Genomic DNA, 26,943 nt, shown 5'->3' with positions numbered 1-26,943 from the left:
CATTTCAATGTGTAGTGGAGACCTAGCTGAGTCTGCTGAGGGCGGGGGCTGGGGGGTCGATCTAGAATCATCTCACTGAGCATCCCACCGCTAGAGCAAGAGAATCATAAGATACCCCATTCTTCACTCCCAACCCTCCCTCCTCAGAGCAGCACGGGACATTCCAGACCCTCTCACCACCCCCACCCCCACCCCTTGCTCCTGTCACGAGGCCCCAATCCCCCAGAGCCCTTTCATGTGATGCTCAGCTGAGACCCCTCTGCCTGTCTCTTCCAGCACCAGAACAAAAGCCTGAGCTATATTTACCCATCCCCATTCCAAAGAGGGGAGGTGATACCTCCTTACCTTTTCTATCCACATCAATACCACATTCTCTTACTCCTTTCTTTTAAATACCCTATCCCAAGTGCCTGAGTCATTCCCTAAGTCTTCCACTTATTTCCCTTTCAAAGCCCCTGCTCCAGCTCATTGCCCAGGGGGTGGGGGTGCGGTGTCTCAGAATTAGAGCCCCAAAGACCTACTATTCTTTTGCCCTTCCAAGCAGATGGGATTATTTTCAGGCTCAGTCCCAAATTTCCACCTAGAGAGGGAGTTCAGATGCCCATGTCCTCGCTAAATCAAATGGGTGGAAGAAGCCTGAAATATTGCTGGTATCTCCCATGAGGAGGGAGAAAAATCAGAGCAGGTGTGCAACCCCAAACTCCCACTTGTTCATGTCCATACTCCCCACACTAACCTTCTGTGGCCCCCACAGCCAGAAGAACACCCATCACAGCCACATGGAGAAGGCATTTTATCGGCACCAGATTCATCTTGTTCTTTCTTCCAGCAACCAAAGGCGCTGGGGGGCTGGGACAAGCCCCTATATAGGAGAGGGGTGCTCATTTGCATAGCCCATCCTCCTTTCCCTCCTGGAGAGGCTTGGGAGGGGCAGGAGGGCCAGAGAAAGAACTGACAAGGGATACTGGTCCCTGGACATCCCGTTACTCAATGACAGTTTCTGGTTTCACTGGGTCACGACCTTCTTGACCGGGGAAACATGGACTGCAGGGCAGCTAGCTACATCGTGTGTACTCGACGCCTGCAGTGCACCACAGGCTAGGGGATCAATCTGGTTTTTGAGTCAAACCAGGAAACCTCTCAAACAGATGGAGACCTGCATCTCCAAACGGAGACATAGGATAGGATAGGCAGAGAGGGGCGCGAACGACTTGTCCAAGGCCCAGGACACCCATAGATGAGATTCCTAGCTTCCTGCTTTTCAAAGGCGGTTCCCTGGGCCAGGTGGAATTTAATCTTAGGGCAAGACTCATTTTCTCTGGGGTTGGCGAATCAGAGGTCAGGAAATCCCTCCAGGCCCAGGACACAGGAAGGAAGCTCGACTCCAAATTGGGTACTTGGAAAAAGACGTTTATTTAGCTTCTCCAAGGAGACAAACTTGTATCGAGGACCCTCGGAAGTAACCTTGCGCGAGGTGGGGTCGTTGGCGGCAGCGAGGCGCGCTGGGCTCGCCCCCCCGCTCTGACGCTGGCCAATGGGAAGGACCGGGGGCGGGGCCAGGGAAACGCGGGAAGGAGGGGCGGGGCCTCCACTGGCGGTAGGGAACCGGAGGGGAGGCGGCAACATTGTTTCAAGTTGGACAAATTGACAAGAGCGAGAGATACACTCCGTTCCATCCCGACCTGAGGCCGCGGAGCTGGGCCGTGTTTCCCCTCCTCCAGCCCCCGAGAGCCGGGGCCCGCCTTTTGCTGGGTTCCCAGGCCCCCGCTCCGGGGCCGGGCTGACCCGACTCTAGCGCTTCATGGAGAACTTCCAAAAAGTGGAAAAGATCGGAGAGGGCACGTACGGAGTTGTGTACAAAGCCAAAAACAAAGTGACGGGAGAAGTGGTGGCGCTTAAAAAAATCCGCCTGGACACGTGAGTGGCCTCTGTACCCGGGACTCCTCTAACTCGGGAGCTCCTTGAGTGCCCCCCGCCCCCACCCCGACAGGCGGGTAGCCGTCCGAGGACCGGAAGGTAGCAGGGTGGGACTTCTTTCGAAGTGGAGAGGTAGGCTGGAGGACGGTGAAGGGTTTCCCTGTGCAGAGTATAGGGCACTGTAGAGTCTGTGGGAAACTTTCTCCCCAAAGCCGAGTGATGCCCCCAAACGTGTAGTCCGAAAGACTCAGGAAGAGGAAGGAGGCCTCTGAGGTGGGGTCCAAGACTCCCCGTGGAGTTGAGGTTTGTGGGAACCGGTGAAGAGCACCTTTCTGAATGAAGAGCCCTCCTCACTGCCCCAACCCCACCCTCCTCTTAGAATTCTCTACCCCTTTCAAAAGAATGGCAGTTGAACCTCACTGGCCCGTCTAGGGAGGCTGGGTGCTGCTACTCTTCTTTCCTCCCGTTACCTTCTCTCTTCTTCACCTCCACCAGAAGGCTTTACTTACCTACCCATGGGAGAAGAAGAAATAATGACCTTAACGTATCCAAAAAGCACCCCCTGTCCACCTGTGAATTAACTCCTACAGCCCCCTTTCTCTTCTGTCACTTTCCTAGGGTGTGCTGGGGTGGTGTCTCGTTCGGAGACTGGGCTGGGGGAAAAGCAGTATTTGTAACCACATTCCTCTCTCTGCTTTCTCAACCTCCCCAAGTGAGACGGAGGGTGTACCCAGTACTGCTATACGAGAGATCTCCCTGCTTAAGGAGCTTAACCACCCAAACATTGTCAAGTAAGTATGTGTCTGGGAGATGTTCCAGCGGCAAAGGAGAATGTCTTCTGTGAGGCTGGGGCATCGCTCTTCCTCACCTCCATTCCTGGACCTCCCTCCCTAGGCTATTGGATGTCATCCACACCGAAAACAAACTCTACCTGGTTTTTGAGTTTCTGCACCAGGATCTGAAGAAATTTATGGATGCTTCTGCTTTGACTGGCATTCCTCTTCCCCTCATCAAGGTAATCCTTCTCATCAACTCCTCCCCCAACATGGGCACGTTTTGGGGGGACTGAAGGCAGGCAATTCAGACTGGGTGATGATCTGTGATCTTAGCTTCCTTCCCAGCCCTCATCCCCCTGCACACACACACAACACACACACACACACCTTTCTTTTGTGGCTCTTTCACTGCTTATTATGCTTATTAACCCCTGGGCTGGGCAGGAGAATCAAAGAAGTTGAAACTCTAGTGAGTCAACTTTGTAGCTCAAGTGGAAGGTCAGATGAAACTCAGATAAACGAGACTGGAGGGTACTTGGTACTTGGTAGATTCCTCCAAGAACCCCTTCCACCAGTTTGGTAGAAGAAATAGCCAGTGAGTCTCTGTTGTCTGTCTTAGGGCTGGGTTCTCTGCTCCCTGAGCTATTTTCAATCTATCAACAAACATTTATTCGGTGCTCATTTACTGAACACCTTCAATGTGCTAGACACAGAATATGGAAAAGAGATGCAAAACTAAATAGGACCCAGTCCTTATCTTCACTAGACTGGCAGTCCAATGGGAGATACAGCTTATAAACATGCATTTATAATCTAATACAGTAAAAGGCTTTAGTACAGCTTTGCAGGCAGAGTGGAGCCAATAGCTCACTGTGGTCGAGAAACAAAGTCCTCTCTCTCTCCTTCGTCAGAGCTATCTGTTCCAGCTGCTCCAGGGCCTAGCCTTCTGCCATTCTCATCGGGTTCTGCACCGAGACCTCAAACCTCAGAATCTGCTTATCAACGCAGAGGGGGCCATCAAGCTAGCAGACTTTGGACTAGCCAGAGCCTTTGGAGTCCCTGTTCGTACTTACACCCATGAGGTGAGACCCCGTCTGCACTTCTTCTCTGAACTTTCTGGGAGGTGTTAACAAGGACATTTACAAAATGACTAAACCTATCTGGCCAGCAGTTTCTCTCTCCCTAGATGAAAGTATCTCTGGCACCCCAGGAGGTTTTAGAGTATGCACTGAGTTCATATTGCGAGGCTAGCTGGGCTTCAGTAGGTACCAAGCCAGCAGAACTGGATGGCATATCATTAAAATTATGACCACTTCTCTCAGGAGTTTTCCAGGAAGGTTGAAAGTTGTGGGTTCAGAAAATAGGGTCTTTGGAGTCACAGGTGAGGCTAACTCTGGTCTAAGAAGTTGTGTGTAATCACTTTACGCAGGGGAACTCAGAAAGATGGGAAAAGAAAGATAGAGGAAGAGAAGCTGCTGGTGACCAGGCTGAGAACTAGCAGAGTAATACCGAGGAGCTGACATGTGGGAATCACGGTGCCCCATGCACCACCCCTCCCCTTCTTGCTCTTGTTCCCAGGTGGTGACCCTGTGGTACCGAGCACCTGAAATCCTTCTGGGCTGCAAGTACTACTCCACAGCCGTAGATATCTGGAGCTTGGGCTGCATCTTTGCTGAGATGGTATGGAGGCAAACCCGAGTTCCACCCAGCTCTCTCCTCCCCACATTCAAGAACAACAGAACTTTTTCTTGGCCTAGACTCATGGCCCTTCTATTATCTAGGATCCTTTCTCTTAGAGTAGGACCAAAGTGGGTACGGGGGAAAGGATAGGACTATCGTCCCTGAGGTCAACTACAATGTCAGTATATCCTCAAATGGCCTTAGCATTCAATACACCTCTCTTGTCCCCGAATTGAGCTAAATCATTTCTGCAACTGTTTTAGCTTTAGTCTGCATATATTTGGGAGAATGAGTACCTACCATTCAGTGCCTCCTTCATTTGGCCTGTAGACCTTCTGGTAAGGTCCCAGGAATATGGTGAAATCAACTGTATTCATGTTATCTATCTATCTATCTATCTATCTATCTATTTATTTATTTATTTATTTATTTATTTATCAATCATACCTTTTATTTAAACTGCAGACTTAAATTATGTCCCCCTCAACTTCTGGCTTTTCCGAATGAAGGATCCCTGAGGTCCAGCCTTTTATGCAAGCTCTCATCCCCTTTAATATAACAGTGGAGTGGGCTGTGTTTTCACTTCAAATCAGCAATTTGTTTTATGGTCCTTTATCTGGGTTGTAACTGGGGGCTTAGAGACCATTAGCCTGTATATAAAATGTGCATTTATCCCCCAGTACATTACCTTACAATTGCCCATATTCCTCTCTCAATTCATCAAAAAATATTTGTTAAGCACCTAGTGTGTACCCAGCACCATGCTAGGTGCTGTGGGGAACACAGAAGAAATGGAAGACACAGTCTCTGCCCGCTGTGCTCCTATCTAGAAGTGGCTGCATCACAAGGAGGGGGGATGACCGCAGTGTCTACCCCACACCCCGTGAGTGGCTTGGGATCCCTTTGCTACATGTCAGTGGCACCCCAGACATTCACCCCCTCCCAGCCCCACCCAGCCTTGGGGATCTGCAAAGGCATGGTTGGGGGAAGGAAGGAGGGGGCGAGGAGACAGATGAAGGGACTTCATTGTCTCAAGCTCTGTGTGACTGACCCCATGAAAGGCCCTGGGGAGGGAGTCATGGGGCCCTGCTGACCTTCCACTGCCTGTGGGAACCTCCATTGCACAGGGAGCAGCTTTGACTGACGTCAGTGTGGGTCTTGGCCTTTTCTCTTTCCCCATTTTCAGGTGACCCGACGGGCCTTATTCCCTGGAGATTCTGAAATTGACCAACTTTTCCGGATCTTTCGGACTCTGGGGACCCCAGATGAAGTGGTTTGGCCAGGAGTTACTTCTATGCCTGATTATAAGCCGAGTTTCCCCAAGTGGGCCCGGCAAGATTTTAGCAAAGTTGTTCCTCCCTTGGATGAAGATGGACGGAGCTTGCTTTCGGTGAGAATTGGGAGTGGGTACCCATTTCTTCTCATTTACTCCCCCAGGGCAGGTTTTTTTCCAGGGTGAAGGAAGGATGAGACCCTGGATTCTGGGTCTTGGCATTTCCCTAGCCCCTGCTTCTCTCTCCCTGTTGGCACACCTGTTCAAATATAGGGAGGAGGGAATTGGGAACTCTGCCTTGGGTAAAAGGAATTCTTTCCTGAATTCTTGGAACACCTGCTGCCCATTTAGTCCACTGTTACATCACTGAAGTCAGCATACATCTCTCCCTCCAGCAAATGCTGCACTACGACCCCAACAAGCGGATTTCGGCAAAGGCAGCTCTGGCTCACCCTTTCTTCCAGGATGTGACCAAGCCAGTACCCCACCTTCGACTCTGATGTCCTCCCCCCCCCCCCCCCAGGCTCCCTTTCTTCTCCAGCAGGGGCCTGAGTTGGCTTGGCCCTGGGCTATTTGCCCTCTGATCTTGTCTGGCTGCCTTAACACTCACCTCCCCCTCTTAGCCAGCCAGCTCGGGGATATAATGGGTAGAGGGGAGAAATAGGTGAAAATGAAAGGAAGCTTCAGTATTAGATGCACTTAAGTCCCTCCACCACTCTCTCCCCCTCCTCTTCGTCATTGATGAGGAGGGCTGGTATTTAAAAACAAAACAAAACAAAAAAACAAAAAAAACCTGACTCTTTCTCTTCCCCCCACATAGGGTTTGCCATCCCAATCTCTGAAACCCTGAAATTATTATTTTTTTGTGTTTGGGATGACACACCCTAAGCCTTCCTTGACCACCGTGCTTGTAAGGCCAACTGATAGAGAACCGAAGTTGGAACTTTCGAAAACCAAGCAAAACAAAAACGTAGGGAGGGGGCCTGTTTTAAAGAATTAGGTTGAAAAAATAGACCAACCAGTTTATACCCTAGTTTTAGTGTTTTCATCTCACCTGACAGTCTAAGAGACTCAAGACTCCCAGTCTCTGCCATTGCCCCTAGTCCCCCTGTCTGTCCCTCCTATGGGTAAGAAGTGTCTGGGAAGCTCTAGGACAGGTATTGTGCTTCACTGTGGCGTTATGAGGCAAGGAAAAGTCTGCATTTTTCTCTTTTAAGATTCTTAGTTCTTCATGTACCAGGTCCCATCTTCCTCTGAAGGCCACCCCATAAGGAGTGGAAGTTAGGGTTTAGACATTATTTTGAGAATGCTGACACTTTTTAGGGCTGTGACTGAGTGAGGACATTGGGAAAATTTTTTTCTTTAAAAGAAGAATGAACAATTATATTTATATTTCATTCAGGTTATAGTAGTTTTTTAAGTAAGTGGAAATGGGTGGATTTGCTGCCATGTGCACCTTGGGGTTTTTGTAATGCGAATGTTTAAAGAAAAAAAAAAGTATTTTTTTCTTTTTGTGATTTTGTCTCTCTTCTCCCACCTCATCTTCAAGTGTTCTTGCTATTAACATTATTTGTAATTTAGTTTGTAATTCATTAAAAACAAAAGTTCCTAGTTTCATAGTTCATCTCTTTCCTCTTTTACTTATGTATTTCCTGAATGATGTGAGAGGATATGAATATGTATATGTGATAGTTGCTTTCAGAGCTCCCGTTTTCCTAATCAGTTTTCCTAATCACTCTGCGTGGCGACCCACCTCACCCCACTTGGGCCTCTGTTATGCAGTTGGGATAGTGCCAGGCATGGGCGAAATGGGAATTGTTGCCTTCATTTTACTGTTGGGGAAACGGAAGCCTACTTCACTTGCCCCACAAACCTGAATCATCTGCACACGCGCAGATACGCGCGCGCACATATACACACAAGGTGGCAGTTCCAGAATTGCAGAGACTTGGGAGGGACTTAAGAGCAGCAATGTGGTTGACACCGAATTCCCCGGTAAGCTCATCCTTTTCCCTTTTTTGTTGCACATCACAGTTTTCTAAAGAGACTTTAATCACATTTACATACGACTCGGAACACATCAGTTGTGCCTATGAAAAATCATTATGGAGGGGGCTAAAGTCTCCCCGAGCTGCCACTTCTTGGCGTTGCCTCCGTCTCAACCCCACCAGAAGACGCCTCAGGCCGCGGGCGCGGCCCCCCCGCCCCCAATGCCCGTCATCCGGGGCCCCACACAAAGGAAGCCGCGGCGACGCGAGTGCCACCTAAACTCCCAGGCTCCGAGTCCTTAGGTGAGAGGTGTCTCCGGACGCCGCCAATTTGTCACAGAGGGCGGGGTGCCAGGGTCAGCCCCCGCCAAGTCCGGGGGAGGGGCGGAGGTCAGCGGCAGCCTCCCCGAGGCTTCTTTCCACCCCGCCTTGCCTGCCATTCCGGTTCCGAATCTTCCCAGTACTGGTTAAAGCTTCCCTTTGACCCGCCTCCGCCACTCACCTGATTAGATGTTTATGAGTCAGAAGGCGGGGTCATGAGGGTGTCGAGACGCTATTGGTTGGCGTGTCCGCCTGTCATCAGTGCACCGCCCCCTGTCTCAGAGCTCGCTCTTTAGTGGCTCCTCACCTCGTCCATCTTCAACGTCTCCGTCTCCGTACTGGCCCGGGGCCCCGCCTGTCCAGTCCGTCGCTCGTCCTCATTGGTGGCAGCGCCGGAAGAGGCCCGCCTTCCTCCAGAGGATTGGCGGATCAGTGCGCGCATGTCCCACCCCCGCTGGTAGGCGGGTAATCGTGCTACTGGCACGAATCGTGCTACTGGCTGGGGCCCCCGCCCCGGGACGAGGAGGAGGAGGAGGGGCAGGAGGTTTGGTTGAGCTGCAGCTGTTTGTCTGTTCGACACAGGCTTGGGCCCGGCGGGGGAGACGGAGCCCCAGGTACCGGGCTGCTGGCGCCCACGGGGCAGGGGCGGAGACGCTCGGGAGAGGAGAGCGCCCCGGCCTGCGAGCCGACGCGGGGCCGGGCCTCAGCGAGGGGTCAGAGCGGCCCCGGGAGAGGGGAGCAGGGGCCCCGGCCCGCAGGCCTATTGGGGGCGCTGAGGAGGGGGCCGGGCCGGCTGGGAGCCCGGCGTTAGCGGGGCCGGGAGGCGGCCGGGCGGGCCGGGGCCGGGCTGTGGGAGCGCAGGGCCGGCCGCACGCAGCGGCGCCGAGGGAGGAGCCGGGGCAGAGGGCCGGGCCTCGGGGGAGGTAAGCCCGTTTGCCGGGAGGTGAGGAGGGGTCAGCGCCGACGCCCGGGAGGCGAGGGGAGCCGGGGCTCCCGCAGTGTCTACCGGGAAGGGCCTTAGCAGGCTTCCTAGTCGGGGAAGGGGCATCCTCTTCAGGGAAAGGGGTTGTTATGAGAAGAACTAGGGTGCCCCCGAGTTGAGCCGAGGGGATCTGGGTGCGCTGAGGGAGAAGCGAGGCCAAAGAGGGAAGCCTCACTAGCCTAGGAGCCGAGGGAGTTGCAGAAGTGGCGGCAGGGCCCGGGCTCACCTGCGGGAGCTCCTGGGAATGCTCGGGGTGGGCCGGCGGATCTGGGTCTTGGGGGGACCCGGACCCGCTCCTTGTTCCTCCTAGGATTGAGATGTGACCCGAAGTTTTGGGGTGCTCCCGGGGTAGCTAAGGAAAACAAAAGTTAAAGATTTTGTGCGTGCGGCTGTTAGCCGTTACAAACTCAGCCCCTCCACGCTCCCTTGGCCCTAACGCGTGTGGGGTGAGTCCGTGTCTCGTTACCAGCCTCAGCTGGGTGAGGGTGCAGCCCTGAGGAAGAGCCCAGAAGCTGGAGGGGGCGGAGGTGCCTCTTTCTTTCTCACTTACTCTCGTCTTTGGTGGATGCTGCATCTCTGAGGGGATCAGGGACTTTATTTTCCACACTTGAAAGGGGCTTAGAGATCCCCAGCAACCAGGAGATCTTCTGACCATACTTGGTGAAACTTTTGTGGCACTTAGACGTGGGTATTTCCCAGGCAGGTAATGGTTAGGTGGAACCAAGCTAGAAATAGGAGGTGATATCACTGAGGAAGAGATTTGAGGAAGAGTGAGAAATTCCATTCCAGAAGGTTGGCATCACCTCTGTTCTTTGTCTGCTTCTTCAGGAGCCCAGGTTTCTGTGCTATTAGAAAGTTGGGTCAAATGCCTGAACAGTGAGGCATTTGAGGAAGGAGATAAGTAGAGAAAAAGAAGATGGATTACTAAGGCGGGGGGGGGGGGGGTCTCCCCTCCCCCGCATATTTTTAATGGTCAGCTGACCTCCTTAGTCCCCCATAGATTAGAGTTGATTGGATTTTCCCTTATTATACTTCCTTCTTTTTCCCTTTCATTCAAATGTGTTTTATAACTACATTTCTTCTTAATTATAAAAGTAATGTGTACATATTTTTAAATATTCAGGCTGTGCAGAAGCGTGAGAAGTATATATCTTCCCACACATACCTCACTCATTTTATTTCATCCAGGAAGGTCAGAGATACAGCAGATCAGACTAGTCTCACTTTTCTTTGAGGGATGTGCCCCCAAAGGCAATTCTGTTTTCACCTTCCCACCAAACTCTAGTCTCATTCTGTCCAGTTTTCCCTTCTGGAATGATACTCTGTTATTTATTGTTGTCATTTCACAGCACATTTTGTCTTATATCAAAATCAGACAAGCAGAGAGGTATGCTCTGGATTTTCCCGCACCTTCTTAAAACCACACAGAGTGCTGCCACCACCACCACCACCCCTACCCCCCCCCCCCTTCGCATTGGGCATTTTAGGAAATGCCCAAATAGATGGCCAATACTTTTTTCTCTTTTATGGGCAGGAAAGAAACATTAGATGAATTATTTGTTTGGGAGAATTACTGGCATCTCTGCTAAAGTGAGGAATTTGAGACCTCTACCTTCTGGTTCATGGTCTTGCATGTTCAGATTATATGACTGTCCTTTCATTAACCTAAAAGAAGATGATGATTCTCCTATGAGGCCTCTGTATCTGTCTTTCTGTAGTGATGTGAGAAGGTTTCAAGTTTCTCTGGATTTGAAATTGTGTTCCTCTAAACCTCTGGACAGTTGAGACATTTCATTCTACCACCTTATTCATTGAATTTGTCCTTACTGGCTTAGAAGCCTCTAGTGTGCCCAGCCTTTGTACAGTGCCTTCAGAAACTTGGATCATGTACCCCAAGGAATTTTTATTCTGCGAAATTTCCTTCTGCGAAATAAGCCCTAGAGAAAATTGTGTGTGTGTGCACATATCAACCTCTCTGTAGGCTTTGCCATCCATATTCTACATCCTGGTGGTATACCTGTCTCTTTCTTCTATACATTTGTTTTTGTTTTTTCCAGCTTCCTTCCTTCCTTTTTTTTTTTTTTTTTTTTAAGTAGGCTCCATGCCCAGCAAAGTTTGAACTCACAACCTTGAGATCAAGACCTGAGCCAAGATCAAGAGTCAGACTTTTAACCTACTGAGCCACCCAGGTGCCCCTCCACCTTCCTCTTAATCAGAGTCTACCTTCAAGAAACAATCTAACACAGATCTAGAGTTACAAACTATATTTGGAGAAGAGAGCTTTCCCATTGTTCTTCAAGTCACAGTTCATTACAAGTCATACCTTCTAACTCTTAGTTTGCCCAAGAGCAAGGATTGCTTTTCTATGGTTTGCTTGTTTTGTATGCACTGATACGAATTTGACTTCTGAGGAGGCATAGGGCAGGAGAAGCAAGTATATAGGCTGCTCCCTAATCCTAAAGCATTTCAGATTGGAAAGTAACTGAAATGTTAAGACAATAAACTTAAAATAAGGAAATGCAACAGCCCTCTAGGAGGGATACGTTAAAACCCCACACAATACACTCCCACTTCCCAAGAGTGTTTTAGGAAAGATTTAATCATTGAACAGTAACTGAGCTGAGTAAGGAGCCAACCAGGTGAGCAAAGTGTATGCAGATTTCTGGGCCAGGTTGTGGCTGTGGTTTAGGGGCAGTGGCTACCTTTTCAGAATGTCCTCTAGCTCTAATGGTTTGGGGTTTTTTTTAACTCGTGTTTCTCAAGTTCAGGAATTAATAGAGATAATGACCCAAAGTTTTTGAGCAATTAACATTTACTGAAAACTCAGGGAACTTTGTTTTAAGCTACAGTTACTTCAGTGTTAGGGTGGGAGGGCCGCATATTGGGTGTGATTAGGCCATCTGAGCATAGTAACGGGTGACAGGAAAAGCAGTTAGCCCATGTGAGTTGCAACAGTACTTTGTGGGCTGGGTCCCAAGGGGGCCCTCCATCCAAGGGAGATCACAGGCCAAGGAGAGAGAATTGGTTTTCTGGGGACAATTAAAAACATTCCCAAATGGAACTAAATAAGCTATTCCAGTTGACACAAAAAGGGAAGGATAGATGGAGGGAAGCAGAACTGCTTTAGCCTTAATTAACTTAGGGAGCATTTAATGAATACCTCCTAGGGACCAGGCATTGTGTTGTGCTCTGGAGAGTCAAAATAACATAAAAAATAGTCACACTTTTTGAGAAGTTCATAGTTCAGCAGAACAGACATATAATGTAATAAATGCTGTGATAGAAATACTATCTTAATACTGTGGGACCCCAGGGGAAGCAGTGATGAATTCTGCTGGGGTGAGAGGGTAGTTAGTGAGGAAGGGCATTCCAATCCTTTCGAGGTCAATAATAAAAAGTTTGTACTACCATGCTGATAAGAGATAAGCATGCTTTTTACCTCTTGGGGAAATATAAGGGAGAGAGTGGGGAGAAGTGGAAGGACTTCATTTAAGACTGTGACTCATTAGTTAATATTGGATCAACATGATGAAAGACCTGAACCAAGTAGTAGAACTCTCAGTTCAAGATTTTAGTAATTTGAGGTCTAAATGAAATTGAGAGTTGAAGGTATTTACTGGCTTTTGCCCTGTCTTCCCTAATCAGTAAATCTCTTAGGCTAGTCCCAAGGTCCACAGACCCCTGTAAAAGTTACCACTCTTTCCCTATCATCTTCCATGAAATTATTTCCATTTCAGCCATCTTGGCAAGGTTTGGCCAAGACACGAGAGAGGCCCAGTAGTGAGCAAGTTCTTCTGTTAGAAGAATATGGAACTGGATTCCAGTTCTTAGGGAAGGCCTGGGTCTAGCTACCTTGTTTATAGTCCCAAAAGAAGTACTTATCTAAACTGAATAGAGGTAGAAACTGTCCACTCTAAACTTGTTCCTGTCCTGGTGCCCTCTTCAGAGTTCAATTCTGAGTTAGCATTTCCTGCTTAAGAGGTATAGTGGTATATTATTAGCAAGAGTATATGACTAGGAGTACTTGCTAAAAGGAGATTTAGCTGTCTGTATGAGAACACCTGGCTGGTTGATTAATATTATTTGTAATAGCTGTATATATGGTAATACCTGGCAAGTTGATTAATATTATGTGCCTCAGTTTCCTTCTCTGTAAAATACAGAGACTGGACTAGACCAAGACCATCTCTTATCTGGGAAACTGACCTTATGAGGCTGGCATTTGGGTGTGAGCTAGATTCCAGTGGCTATATATCTGGAAGTTAGTCTCTGTTAATAGGTAATAGACTTCTAAAGGCTTCATAATGTGGTTGGCATAGAGATTCAAAGATACTAAGTAGAAGGGGCCTGAAGAATAGTCATGCTCTAGCTGGGACCAGCAAGCTAAGAAACCTTTCCTATTTATTTATTTATTTATTTATTTATTTATTTATTTATTTATTTATATTTATTTATGTATTTATGTATGTATTTATTTATTTATTTATTTATTATAGTCACGGAGAGAGAGAGAGGGGCAGAGACACAGGCAGAGGGAGAAGCAGGCTCCACGCACCGGGAGCCCGACGTGGGATTCGATCCCGGGTCTCCAGGATCGCGCCCTGGGCCAAAGGCAGGCGCCAAACCGCTGCGCCACCCAGGGATCCCTAAGAAACCTTTCCTTTTTTTTTTTTTTTTTTTTTAATAATTTTTTTTTTTTTTTTAATTTTTTATTTATGATAGTCACACAGCGAGAGTGAGAGGCAGAGACACAGGCAGAGGGAGAAGCAGGCTCCATGCACCGGGAGCCCGACGTGGGCCCGACGTGGGATTTGATCCAGGGTCTCCCGGATCGCACCCTGGGCCAAAGGCAGGCGCCAAACCGCTGCGCCACCCAGGGATCCCCCCTAAGAAACCTTTCCTATTCATACTTTCCTGAGCTGCTGGGCAGCATGCTAGCACCGGGGGGTGGGGTGGGCTAGTGCTATGGTCAACCCTCAATCCTCCCTAGTTAATGGTCATTTGATAAACAATTTTTTGTGGAGCTGCACTTCTAAGGGAAGTTAAATCTGATGTTTTTTCCTCTTCCAAACTGAAAGGGTTGAAGGGAAGAATAACTTCCTTGTCCTCCCTTTTTTTGCATCAGGTTTGAAGGTAATCATCACACCATTTGGCTCGGCTGTGGTTTATTTTTTGTCTTTTTTTTTTTTTTTTAAGATTTCTTTATTTATTCATGAGAGAGACACACAGAAAGGCAGAGACCAGACAGAGGGAGAAGCAGGCTCCCTGCAGGGAGCCCAATGTGGGACTCAGTCCCAGGACCCTGGGATCATGACCTGAGCCGAAGACCAATGCTCAACCACTGAGCCACCCAGGCATCCCTATTTTTTGTCTTTGAGTGGATCGTTTTGCCTATTGTCAACTCTTAGCAAAAAAATAAAAACAAAAAACCCAACTAAAACTATTTCAGTTTTATGTATATTATTTCACTTCTGTGCCCCTGATCAAAAGATCAAAAGAGAGTCTAGCTATTGCATTAAAAAAATGGTACCCTTATATACATGTTGGTATTAAAGATCAAGGCACACGGCAGCCCCGGTAGCTTAGCGGTTTAGCACCGCCTTCAGCCCAGGGCATGATCCTGGAGACCCGGGATCAAGTCCCACGTCGGGCTCCCTGCATGGAGCCTGCTTCTCCCTCTGCCTGTGTCTGCCCCTCTCTCTCTGTCTCTAATAAATAAATAAAAAATCTTAAAAAAAAAATAAATAAAGATCAAGGCACAGTGATGGGCAGCCCAGCAATTATTGCGAACAGGGAAGGTAAGACATATTATTGAGGTGACACATTGGGGTAGGAGGTAGTTTTTTCCAACCCAGTAGTTCCTAATCTGTGACAATCCAAGGGTTTTGCTGAATGTGTCTGTGACTTTTTTCTATCTCCACATTTCCCCTACTCCCTACTGTTTTCCCAGGCCTAGAGCCATGTGTCTGCCTGTGAGAATTCAGTCCATTTTAACTCCCATATTTTCTTATTGTAAAATAGTAACAATGAGGCTTCATGTTCTGCCCCTTGCATCACACACTTTGAAATAGATGAAAATGTGAACAAAAAATTGGGGCACCTGGCTGTTCAGTGGGTAGAGCATGTGAGTCGATCTCAGGGTTTTAAGTTCAAGCCCTACCTTGATAGAGCTTACTTAAAAAAAAAAAAAAGTGAGCCAATAAGTCAAAGTATCTAGTAACTTTTCCTGTTGTATCTTAAGAGTATAGCATATGTATGTCACCTAAAGGAAACTTGATCAGCTTATCATCTGTAGCTTTTTTTCTAGTAGTGTCATCTGTTTTCTATAGTGTAGAGTTATGATGGCCTATCTTTTTTTTTTTTTTTAATTTTTTTTTTTTAATTTTTTTTTAATTTATTTATGATAGTCACAGAGAGAGAGAGAGAGGCAGAGACACAGGCAGAGGGAGAAGCAGGCTCCATGCACCGGGAGCCTGATGTGGGATTCGATCCCGGGTCTCCAGGATCGCGCCCTGGGCCAAAGGCAGGCGCTAAACCGCTGCGCCACCCAGGGATCCCATGATGGCCTATCTTTTGTTATGAAGCAATGTATATGAAGTGCAACATAAATATGCTTTTAAAAATAATTCCTCACAGATTCTGAGAAACTCTAACAGAAAGATTTCTTAAGTATATCCAGAACTTTGGAATTGAATTAAAATCCTGCTCTCTACTACTTTTTCCTTCTCCCCTCACTCCCCACAGATCCTCATAATAATGTAGCTAAGGCTCAGAAAGGCGCAAAGGGAGTGAGTAGCCTAAGATCACAGTGAGTTACAGCTGGCAAAGCAGAGAATAAAACTCAACTTTGCTTGATTCCAAAGCCTGTACCAACACCACACGGGAGTGCCCCTGTCTGGTTTGGCTTCCCATGTTTATAATTGCGTCATAACTTTAGTAGCAGGGTTGAAGAATCCTCTGACCCCTGGAGAGCTATATTCAGCCCTCAGCTTAATTTCATCTAGAAGTGCTATAATAGTAACCATAGGCTATAGGCTGGCTGGCCTAGACTTCCTCTCATCCTTATTAACCCATCTTTCATTGTCTAGGCCTCTCTAAAGCAGTTTTTTTAAACTTTTTTTTTTTTTAACATAACTCGTAACAAAACAGTATAAGTCACTGTGTGTACATTAAGTGAAACATTTACACAAGATGATTCTTATTCTTTGCAAAACGTTTATTTTTTATTCTTTTTTTTTTTATTTCAAATATGCTGATCATGATCCACCAAGTGATTTCAAAGTCACTGTTGGTTTACAACTCACAGTTTGAGAATGAAGAGCTAAAGAACTGTGACTAGTGGTTAAGAACCTAATTAAGGGGCGCCTGGGTAGCTCAGTCAAGCATCTGACTCTTTTTTTTTTTTTTTTAAGACAAGGTCTTTTTTCTTTAAGATTTTATTTATTTATTCATAGACAGAGAGAGAGAGAGGGGCAGAGACACAGGCAGAGGGAGAAGCAGGCTCCATGCAGGGAGTCCAATGTGGGACTCGATCCCGGGTCTCCAGGATCACACCCCAGGCTGCAGGGGGCGCCAAACCGCTGCGCCACCGGTGCTGCCCAAGCATCTGACTCTTGATTTCAGCGTCAGGTCATGATCTCAGTGTCGTCTGTGTTGGGCTCCACACTCAGTGGGAAGGAAGTTTGCTTGAGATTCTCATTCTGCTCTTCCCCCCTGCTCCCATGCATGCCCACTCTCAAATAAATAAATAAATCTTAAAAATACTGTTTTTCATTTATTTGAGAGAGTGGAAGAGTACAATTAGGGGGAGTGACAGGCAGAGACAGAGGGAGAAGCAGGCTCCCCGCTGAACAGAGAGCCCGATTTGGGGCTCCATTCCAGGATCCTGGGATCAGTGACCTAAGCTGAAGGCAGATGCTCAACTGACTGAGCCACCCAGGTGCCCCTAAATAACTGATTCTTATAGTACTGGTTCCCAGAATTTAGGATTTTATGGCCCAACTAATTTTTTTAAGATTGATTGACTGTTTGTTTGTTTGTTTATTTATTTATTTATTTATTTATTTATTTATTTGAGTGAGCAAGAGAGCAAGCACAAGTGGGGGAGGGGCAGAGGAGGATGGAGAAGCCGACTTTGCAGGCTCCATCCCAGGACCCTGGGATCATGACCTGAGCTGAAGTCAGCTGCTTAACTGACAGCCATCCAGGCATCCCTGGACCAACTAATTTAAGTTTGAGGGTTTTCGTTTTCCCATATATGGGTATTTAGAAAGCCATTATTTTTTCAAACCATTAATTATTTAGAAAGCTTTTAGGGATCCCTGGGTGGCGCAGCGGTTTGGCGCCTGCCTTTGGCCCAGGGCGTGATCCTGGAGACCCGGGCTCCCAGTGCATGGAGCCTGCTTCTCCCTCTGCCTGTGTCTCTGCCTCTCTCTCTCTCTGTGTGTGTGACTATCGTAGATAAATAATATATATATATTTTTTTAAAAGAAAAAGCTTTTAAATATATTTCCAAAAAAATTAAAAATGTATATTTCCTCTTTTAAAAAAAATTGTGTAGAATGAAAAAAATCCAAGTCCTTCACATACCACCCTCCTCAATCCTACTCTCCTCAGAGGTAACCACTGTTAACAGGTGGTTATGTATCCTTCTATACTGTTTTCTTTTTTTTTTCTATACTGTTTCTATGCAGAATTTTGTTTTACAGAAATAGGATCCAACCATATGTTTTGTTCTACAACTTTTTGTAGATTGATTTCTTTATTTTAGAGGGAGAGAGTGGGGGCAGGGTAGAGGGAGAGAATCTCAAGCATGCTCACACTGCGTTCAGAGCCCAACAAAGGGCTCAATCCCCCAATGGGTCTCAGAGGTTTTTCCATATAATATATATATTTACCTTTGAGATGTAATTGAAACAAAGAAAGTAAGAAGTTAGAAAGCTTATTATTAAGAATATTCTTTTAAATTGGATAAATTTAAAAAATAAATAAATTGGATAAATTAAGGGGCACCTGGGTGGCTCAGTCAGTTGATTGTGGGACTCTTGATCTGAACCCAGGTATTAACATGAGGGTTGTGGGTTTAAGCCCCACATTGGGCTCCACACTCAATGGAGCTTTAAAAAATTAAAAAAAAAATAAATTTAGCTTTATGAAAAACTTGCAATATCGTCTTTATTTTTATCATTTCATCATATATCACTAAAAACTTCACCACAAAATAGCCTATGTATATCTGGATCCTTAGGACTCACTGTCCTGAGGAATATAAAATACCCAGTAAAATCAGAGTAATTTCTTATACTCCTCTGTCTTAATCTAGTCTACTTTGGGACTTTTCTGATTTTCACTTTTGTCTCATTTCCCTGTTAACTTATCTTTACACTCTTGTTTTTCCTTTTTTCTCTACTTCTTATCAAGGCTGCCTTTTAGGAATGTATTAGTTAAAATATTGAGATATACTTTTTTTTTAAAAGATTTTATTTATTTATTTATTTATTTATTTATTTATTTATTTATTTATTTATTTATGAGAGACACACACAGAGAGAGAGGCAGACACAGGCAGAGGGAGAAGCAGGCTCCACGCAGGGAGCCCGACACAGGACTCGATCCCGGGTCTCCAGGATTAGGCCCTGGGTTAAAGGCAGCACTAAACCACCGAGCCACCTAGGCTGCCCAAGATATACTTTAATATATTAAGTTGATCTTTTCTGTGACTCAGGGCCACTAAATAACTTATTTTTTACCACTATGCTAAACACATCTTTTCCTTAATTTTCATTGCTACTCTATGAAGTGGGGATTTTTTCCATTTTGTAAAGGTGGAAGCAAGGCTCAGACATTCTCTTCATGTCATTAATGATTAGTAGCTTAATATTCATTGAGTACTTATTGTTAAATACTTCCATTCATTTATATTATCATTATCACTTCATAAGAGCTCATAAGGCTATTATCCCATTTTACAGATGAAATGAATGCACAGATTTAGTAACTTCCTCAAAGCTTCAGAGCTAGTAGCACAACTGTAAAATACACCCAGTGAATTGGACTTCACTGTGTCTCCCAGCTTTACTAGAATTGCAGATTGTTACTAGAATCAACCTTTGAGGGATCCCTGGGTGGCGCAGCGGTTTGGCGCCTGCCTTTGGCCCAGGGCGCGATCCTGGAGACCCGGGATCGAATCCCACGTCGGGCTCCCGGTGCATGGAGCCTGCTTCTCCCTCTGCCTGTGTCTCTGCCTCTCTCTCTCTCTGTATGACTATCATAAATAAATAATAAAAAAAAAAAAAATTAAAAAATAAATAAATAAATAAATGTTTAGAATCAACCTTTGAGAAAGGAAAGATTCATTTGGACAAAGTACAACCCAAGCAATGCTGAGGTTTTGGACAGAGGTTTTTACATGCTCTGATCATACTAACTCCTTTGGTGGTTCATTTCCCCTCAGAGTCAGAATGATGAAATATAAATTATATTCAGGGTTGGATAATTAGACCTTCAAAGTCTCAACGTCTCTCTGGCTCTTCCTTCACCATCAGCTTTCCAAGCCCCTTGAAAGGTAAAGAAGGTAGCTCAGTTTATTTTCATCAAGTGTTTCCTGCTGGAAAGCTTATCCCTACAGGGTACCTGGGTGGCTCAGTTTGTTAAGCGTCTGACTCTTGATTTTAGCTCAGGTCATGATCTCAGGGTCCTGGGATCAAGCCCCATGTCTACCTCCACACTCAGGGCAAAGTCTGCTTAGGATTCTCTCTCCCTTTTCCTCTGCCTGCCCCACCCCCACTCACGCTATCTCTCTCTAAAATAAAATCTTTAAGACAAAAAAATAAAATAAAAAGACAAACAAACAAACAAAACAAGAAAACTTACCCCTACATCATCCTCTAGAGACTCCTACATGTGTTTAGAAGGTACATGCTCTTTCTTTGCCTCTAATTTGGAGGCCTACAGTTGTTGGGCCAATTAATGTGGAGGGTAATCCAATCCCTCGACACCAGGAAGACAGCTGCAAATTGAGAGTAGGCCAGGCCTACCGATTCTTATTCTAACAGATTTTCAGACTTGGAGAGGTAGCAAGAACAAAGTGAAAGAGTTGATGCTAAATGTGGTCTGTTGGTTGTCTGTGGTCTTTTTTTTTTTTTTTTTTTAATTATTATTTAAGCAGGCAGAGGGGGAGGGAGAAACAGGCTCCCCACTGAGCAGAGAGCCCGATGTGGGGCTCAATCCTAGGACCCTGAGATCATAACCTAGGCCAAAGGCAGATGCTTAACTGACTGAGCCACTCAGGCACTTCTATGGTCTATTTTTCTATTTTCTACTCACCTTTGGCCAGAAATGAGAAAGGACAGCTTTTCTGGCAAATGGACCCTGGTTAGAGATTCAGAAATATCAGGAAGACTGGTTATAGATGAAGGATATGGAACCAGAAGCTACCCCTCTGCTCTTAGGGAGGGGTGACTAATCCCATACCCCTGAAGTGAATCTTCCATTTTGAAAGCTAGAAAAAAAGATGGGAGTGGGGGGAAGAACAGTACCAGGATACTAATGAGCTACTGGGGACTTAGGGCATGTATGGGTGCATCTGGGTGTTCTTCAGGCCAACTAAAAGTTGTTTGGTTTGGGGTGCCTAGGTGGCTCAGTTGGTTAAGCATCCAAGTCTTGGTTTCAGCTCAGGTCATGATCTCAGGGTTGGGAGATGGAACCCTGCATCAGATTCCACACTTACTCAGTTGGGAGTCTGCTTGAGATCCTCTCTCTCCCTCTGCCCCTCCCCACTTCTTGGTTTGCTGTTCTTTGAAGACCTGTGGTGGTGGGGTGCTGGGGGACCTAGGTGGCTTAGTGGGTTGAGTTTCTGGATTATGGTTTCAGGCTCAGGTCATGATCTCATGGGTTGTAGGATGGAGCCCTACATCCTGCTCCAGGCTCAGCTAAAGTCTGCTTAAAGAGTCCCTCCCGGGATCCCTGGGTGGCTCAGCGGTTTGGCCTCTGCCTTTGGCCCAGGGCGTGGTCCTGGAGTCCCCGGGATCGAGTCCCACCTCGGGCTCCCAGCATGGAGCCTGCTTCTCCCTCCTCCGGTGTCTCTGCCTCTCTCTATGTCTATCATGAATTAAAAAAAAAAAAAATTGATGAGGAATTAATGGGAAATAAACATATAACAGTTTTCCATCTCTCCATTTCAGCTCCCTTGGCAATTGAGGATTATGTAGTAGGGCAAACTCCACTTCAGATGCAATTCTTATTTTATTGTTTCCCATTCTTGCCATGGAGTGTCAGCTGCCTGGGACCCTCTCAGTGGGATAACCTTTTAATGGTGGATGATTTTAATTGCTAAGTCCTCATAGGAGCAAAGAAATGAAGAGATTTATCTTTTCTCTAAAATTAATTGCAGCTGCAATGTCCCTGTGTTTAATTTTACCTACTTTTTTTCTTGCAGGACTGTTGAAGCCTGAAGTCCCCTCCCCTTCCCCCCTCCCCCCTTTGCCGCTTTGTGGCATCCCCCTCCCTCCACCCTTTCCCATTCTGATAATCTAGCCATGACTAGCAGAAGCACAGCCAGGCCCAATGGGCAGCCCCAGGCCAGCAAAATATGCCAGTTCAAATTGGTCCTGCTGGGTGAATCTGCAGTGGGGAAGTCTAGCCTGGTATTACGTTTTGTCAAAGGGCAGTTCCATGAGTACCAGGAGAGCACCATTGGAGGTGAGTACCTCAGGGAAAGAAGAGGGTCAATGATTAGTGAGGCTTTTGAAGGGAGATCGAGGGACCTGTGTAGCTGGCCTTTTTAAGCTCCTTGGAATGGAAATCCTTTATAAAACAGGAAAAAAAAAGTCCATAATGCCAAAAAGTAGTTATATGCTTGTCCCCTTGCTTCCTAGAAGAAAATTAGGATGACCTTGGCACACTAAGGTCACTTAATTTTTTAAAGCCCAGTTTGTCTTCTGCCTCCCACTTCTCTCTTAATCCAATTGAAGTTCAGTTGAGTGTCATCTAGAACAGAGTTGGCTTGGAGCAGTGATTCATAATCAGAAATGAACATCAGAATCACTTGGGGAACATTTTCATCCTGTCATGCTTAGGCCCTATCCTAGATCTACTGATTAGCATTGGAACTAGAGTAAGGGTGGGGGAGATAGAGACCTATACGTTTGGAAAAGCTTAGATGATTCTGATGTACATACCTGGTAAAAGAGAGGCTGGAACTAAATACAAAAGATAAAAGGTATGTGCCTTTTCCACCTTTGCTACCATCTCCCTTCTACTCCCAAAACAGGGTGCTAGTTAGTAAAAGACCTTTTATGAGAACTCCCATGTTACTCCTTTCCCGCTTTTACTAGTTACCTTGGAAGTGTGTTTTTGACCAGCAGAAGATTATATAAAAAAGTAACAGCCAAATAATAGTGATAATATTGTGATCTGCCATCAGGCTTTAAAATCTTCTATTTATTGATGTAACCTTTACCTGAAGCTTATTTTCTGTCATCATCTTGTATTCCCCTATTTTGGTTAGAAGAAAGATGACTGGTATACATGTCCGTTCTCTCTAACCTTCATAATTTACGTGTGCCCATTCCTTAGATAGAGAAACTTCTGGCAGGAAGGATTTAGTCAAGGGCAATCTTAACCCTAGTTCTAGGGCCTATCTATACATAAGGAGGAGAATGCGAAACCTTTTCCTTAGCTCAATGACCTGGGTGGTGACTGCGCTTAGACTGAGAATGGAGATATTGTGAAGGGGGCTGGGATTTTCCCATTGATCCTCCCACTTACAATTTCTTCCCCTCACTCTCTCATCCATAGCGGCCTTCCTCACCCAGTCTGTTTGTCTAGATGACACAACAGTCAAGTTTGAGATCTGGGACACAGCTGGGCAGGAGCGATACCATAGCTTGGCCCCCATGTACTACAGAGGTGCCCAAGCTGCCATTGTGGTTTATGACATTACTAATCAGGTAAGTGGGCTGAGAAGATTCTCTTGCTTATTATTTATAGGAATTAAATTAGGTGGGGAAGAGAAAACTTGTTCTTGAAATAGCAAAATAAGACTACCAATTATACTTCTAAGTTCTGGTAAGACCGAGGTAATAAATTATCAGACATGGGTGCTTTCAGTGAGGGAAGGCTGCCTAGGAGAGGTGAGTTTTGAGACTAGGTTTTGAAGGTGATGGGCTTGGATTGGCAGTCATTCTGGCTAACCTTTCTCTTCCTTATGTTTTCCTAGGAAACCTTCGCTCGAGCAAAGACATGGGTAAAGGAACTACAGCGACAGGCCAGTCCTAGCATCGTTATTGCCCTGGCGGGGAACAAAGCTGATCTGGCCAATAAGCGCATGGTGGAGTATGAAGTAAGATGGCCCGTAGAGTCCCTCTCTAACACACTCCTTCTGTGCTTGGGACCTTTTTTCCCCTCCAACCTGCCCTCTCTGAAAACCTCATCTGAGGACATTTATCATCTCATTCCCCAGGTCCACAAACAAGTCAAATACAGCAACACTGGGACCCTAATGATAGCCAGGGCGTTTTAGAGGAGACAGAAGAAAATTTCAGAGCAGAGGGGCAGGGAAATACCAGCTATGGGGGTACCAACATGAAAACAGGAAAGAGGGAGCAGTAGAATTTGACTTAAGGGACTATTCAAGTGTCACAACCTAAATGCCCCAACCAGCTTACCTTCTCCCTCATAATTAAGATTCCTGCTTGTTGGATTAAGCTGTCTAGACCATGAGTTATGCTTGAGGGAGTTGTTACCAAAATATCGGTCCAGGGCCAGGTGGCTCAGAGCCTTTCCATTCCTTGTTCCTACCCTACCAAATCCTACCCAATTCCTTGTTCCTACCCTACATTCTGAGTACCAATACATCCACCCCTTGTAGGAGGCCCAGGCGTATGCAGATGACAACAGCTTATTGTTCATGGAGACTTCAGCCAAGACAGCTATGAACGTGAACGATCTCTTCCTGGCTATAGGTAAGGTTAGAGCAGCCTGGGGTCTCCTGTCCTTTTCCTGTGCCTCTAGATAAGATCACTAACCCAAATCATAAAGGTAGAGGGGAATGTCTCCTCTTGTAAAAATTTTAGGTATGGAAATATCTTAACTTTCCATTACGACCTCAGTCCTTTGGCTGCAGCTTTACCCCTCATCTTCCATGTAGTTAACAGTTAACCTTTCCCTCTTCACAACATTCTTTTAATCTCTCACATTTCCCCTTTCCCTATCTCTACCCCACCCATAGTCCTTTGGAGGAATGAGTAAAATCTACCATACTTTTTTTCCCTTCTCTTTTTTATCTCTAGCTAAGAAGTTGCCAAAGAGTGAACCCCAGAATCTGGGGGGTGCAGCAGGCCGAAGCCGGGGTGTGGATCTCCATGAGCAGTCCCAGCAGAACAAGAGCCAGTGTTGTAGCAACTGAGGGGGTGGCTAGCAGCAAACAATTATGGAGCTAGCACGAGAGCTAAGAAATAACCTCCATCCCCACCCCTCAGCACACAGCCCCTACGGTAACAGCACACTGAGCCCTGGCTCCCAAGGGCTGCCTCCTGACAGCTCCGTCATGGCACTTTTTAACGCTTCAGCAACCAACACCAGGCAGCTGTTGCCACTGGCCTCCTACCCCTACTCGGGTTTGGGGGTCAGATCCCCCAGGACTTACCTTCCAAAACAAACTTTCTTCACTTTGTATTATAGGTGCAAGACAGTGACCTACTTATCTTTCCTCCTCCTCCTCCTCATTTTTTTCAGAAAACCTTTTTTGTCTCCTGCCCCTTCCCCTTCTGCTTTTGGTCAATCCCTGTTCTTGATCCCCTTTTCCTCCTCTCCCCAGGATGGAGAAGGTGGTGAACCCAGGAACTGAGGAAGGAGGTTTCCAGTTCAGTCACATTAAGGGCCCTTGGGGGGGGGGGGATGGGGAGTAAGGCTCAGAGCAGGAGGGAGTAAGGAAACAGTTCCTTTTTGTTTCTATTTGGTTGGAGTCTCTCATATTTGAAAACACTGCAGCCTCCATGAGTTGGCCTTGTGGAGGGTGTTTCCAGGTAGAGGTGAGAATGGGAAGGCAAGCTCTTGGGTACCAGGTAGGAGTTGTTGTTAGCTAAACTGGGCAGAGGTGGAGGAGGTGGAGATGCAATGTACCTATGGCTCTGGAACTGTTCCAAGGCCTAATATCCCCCTCACCCAGCCTCGGTAGCTCCTCCCCCATAGTGGGGGAGACTCTGGACCCCAGAGTCCTCCAAAGAATCTTCACTGGTTGCCTGCATCTTTGGCTCTGCTGTGATCTAATTAGAGGAGGGACCAGTTTCTGATACCCATCCTCTGATTTATACATATGCATTTTTTTTTCTCTGGCCTTTAGATGGCCTCAGCCCCAGCCACTCTATTCCCCTGCAGTTTGCACTTTAATTGGTGGTAGTTCAGTTGGGATACTTGTTTTATGGGGGTTTTGATTGATTTACCTGCCCTCTCACCTTTTTAATTAAATGAAAGCCAAGGTAGTATATATATGAGGTTTTGGGAGGGGCTAAGAGAATAGAACCAGTGGCAGCTACTCAAGCCCAGTCTCCACTGCTTGCTTCCTCCAACTCTGATTCTTAACCTATATTCTTGCCAACCTAGCTCTCAAGAGTATAGGTTTGCCTTTCCTGGGGAATTAACTGAGCAACTGGAGAGTGGTCTCAGGATAGCCTAGGCCATGGTATGCGAGTAAAGAGGGGTCAGGAAAGAGAGAGGAGTTTTCTCTCCTTTCCTAAGGTTCACATTCAATTTGATCTACCCATTACCATGTCTTTTCTACTTCCCTGTAAATAGATATGATCTTTATTCCCACTGTACAGTCTGTTCTGTCCTCCACCTCCCATCAGGCCCTAGATCTTTTCTCCTTTGTTAGTACCTTCGGTTTAGTTCCTCCATCCTTATCCTCAGACCCACCCCCAGCCAGTGGTTTAATCCACATACCACTAGAGGCTAATACCCACAGAGGCCTACTTGTGGCTCCCTCATATGGTAAAACCTGTTCCTGTGGACAGGAAACAACAGCTGGCACTGAAGGTCCATCACAACTGTCTCACATTACCCGAGGACATATGGTCCTTTCTAAATCTCTAGCCACTCTTCACATCCCTCATCAGGTATTTTAGGATGTCTTTGAGAAGCCATCAAGGCAAGAGAGAACTCTAAACTCCTTCTTGGTTCCAGCCCAGAGTTTGGGGAAAATTGGAGGAAGAAGTAAGATAGGAAAAGTCACGGTGACCTAGGATTGGAACGTTTCTGCCCTTTGGTTTACAGATTGCCTTCTGTCCCAGAGCAGCTGAGAGATCCTTGGAGCTGAGACTCTGAAGGACCCAGCTTAGGTTCTTCCACTTAGGACTCATTTCCCTTTCTTTTCCAGGGGCAGCCTTAGTTCCCGTGGCCCTGAAACACACATTTTCCCCTTCCTTTCCCAGCACCCACCAGCCCCACAAAGCACCCAGTGCATCCTTATAAGTGGAAGAACTAGGATAGCTCTCTTAAATTCCTTAGAAATGAAGTTTTTTTGTTTTGTTTTTGTTTTTGTTTTTGTTTTCTCTGCGTCTTTCCCCATGGAACAGGAGTGAAGTGTTTCATTGCCTTGGGGCTGGGAAAGCATTTCTCCAGCCTTCTTCTCCCCTCCCCAGCCCCCTTAGGAACAGGATTGGCCTCAGCTTCTGGGCCTATCTGCTGCCTTCCTTCGATTTCCTACCAGCTCTTTTGCTTTCCTTTGAGCTCTCTCGGGCTTGGGGATCTTAGTTTTTATTTCCCAGCTCTTCTTCTTTTTTTTTTTTTTTTCTTATCAGTTTTTTTTAGGGGGGGTGTCCTTTTTTTTCTTCTAAGAAAGCATTTGCCTTTTTCCCCTTTTCTTCCTCTCCCAACGTAACAATCGTGGTAACAGAATGCGACTGCTGATTTACCGATGTATTTAATGTAAGTAAAAAAGGAAAAAAAAAAAAAAGAAAAGAAAAGTGTATTGGAGTGTTGCTTTTTTCTTTCTTTTTCTTTTTTTTT

At 46.3% G+C, this 26,943-nt stretch overlaps 3 protein-coding genes across 7 annotated transcripts in view; 2 read left to right on the top strand and 1 right to left on the bottom strand.

Moving 5' to 3' along the window:
- Positions 1 to 26,943, bottom strand: part of PMEL (premelanosome protein) — a 35,975-nt gene that overhangs the window by 7,187 nt on the left and 1,845 nt on the right. For 2 of the 4 annotated variants that reach the window (XM_041755947.1, XM_041755945.1), the window contains exons 4-5: positions 9,164 to 9,289; positions 8,137 to 8,362 (exon numbers count right to left, since the gene is read on the bottom strand). Coding sequence is in view for 1 of the 4 variants with exons in the window: in XM_041755948.1 (XP_041611882.1) it covers positions 737 to 812 (76 nt within the window). In the remaining 3 variants the exon portion in view is untranslated. Of the gene's footprint in view, positions 1 to 736; positions 1,278 to 8,136; positions 8,363 to 9,163; positions 9,290 to 26,943 lie in introns of those variants that run through there. The other 2 variants (XM_041755946.1, XM_041755948.1) reach the window with 2 other exon arrangements.
- Positions 1,590 to 7,398, top strand: CDK2 (cyclin dependent kinase 2). 2 transcript variants are annotated; one of them, XM_041755959.1, is made up of 8 exons: positions 1,590 to 1,917; positions 2,631 to 2,708; positions 2,812 to 2,932; positions 3,605 to 3,775; positions 4,272 to 4,373; positions 5,113 to 5,256; positions 5,560 to 5,763; positions 6,042 to 7,398. In XM_041755959.1, the coding sequence occupies exons 1-8, from the start codon at positions 1,802 to 1,804 to the stop codon at positions 6,144 to 6,146; spliced, it is 1,041 nt and encodes a 346-aa protein (XP_041611893.1). In that variant the 5' UTR covers positions 1,590 to 1,801; the 3' UTR covers positions 6,147 to 7,398. The 2 variants fall into 2 exon arrangements, with proteins under 2 accessions (XP_041611893.1, XP_041611894.1); XM_041755960.1 differs by lacking the exon at positions 5,113 to 5,256 and having other exon boundaries at positions 1,591 to 1,917; positions 6,042 to 7,395.
- On the top strand, positions 8,421 to 26,890 carry RAB5B (RAB5B, member RAS oncogene family). The gene is made up of 6 exons (XM_041755961.1): positions 8,421 to 8,569; positions 21,374 to 21,636; positions 22,735 to 22,886; positions 23,156 to 23,278; positions 23,807 to 23,900; positions 24,228 to 26,890. The coding sequence occupies exons 2-6, from the start codon at positions 21,474 to 21,476 to the stop codon at positions 24,341 to 24,343; spliced, it is 648 nt and encodes a 215-aa protein (XP_041611895.1). The 5' UTR covers positions 8,421 to 8,569; positions 21,374 to 21,473; the 3' UTR covers positions 24,344 to 26,890.

The sequence above is a fragment of the Vulpes lagopus genome, chromosome 5 (assembly GCF_018345385.1).
Source record: "Vulpes lagopus strain Blue_001 chromosome 5, ASM1834538v1, whole genome shotgun sequence".
NCBI classification, from domain to species: domain Eukaryota; kingdom Metazoa; phylum Chordata; class Mammalia; order Carnivora; family Canidae; genus Vulpes; species Vulpes lagopus.
Note: the sequence above shows the minus strand (reverse complement) of the source record. Positions and strands in the feature narration are given on the sequence as shown.

What these genes read in the sequence shown, in the direction of transcription:
- CDK2 (XM_041755959.1), top strand. Translation starts at nt 1,802, where the DNA reads ATGGAGAACTTCCAAAAAGTGGAAAAGATCGGAGAGGGCACGTACGGA. An exon ending in TTCGTACTTACACCCATGAG is followed by an intron (nt 3,776 to 4,271) that starts GTGAGACCCCGT and finishes TCTTGTTCCCAG; the next exon opens with GTGGTGACCCTGTGGTACCG. An exon ending in GCTGCATCTTTGCTGAGATG is followed by an intron (nt 4,374 to 5,112) that starts GTATGGAGGCAA and finishes ATATTTGTTAAG; the next exon opens with CACCTAGTGTGTACCCAGCA.
- RAB5B (XM_041755961.1), top strand. Translation starts at nt 21,474, where the DNA reads ATGACTAGCAGAAGCACAGCCAGGCCCAATGGGCAGCCCCAGGCCAGC. An exon ending in TTTATGACATTACTAATCAG is followed by an intron (nt 22,887 to 23,155) that starts GTAAGTGGGCTG and finishes ATGTTTTCCTAG; the next exon opens with GAAACCTTCGCTCGAGCAAA. An exon ending in AGCGCATGGTGGAGTATGAA is followed by an intron (nt 23,279 to 23,806) that starts GTAAGATGGCCC and finishes CACCCCTTGTAG; the next exon opens with GAGGCCCAGGCGTATGCAGA.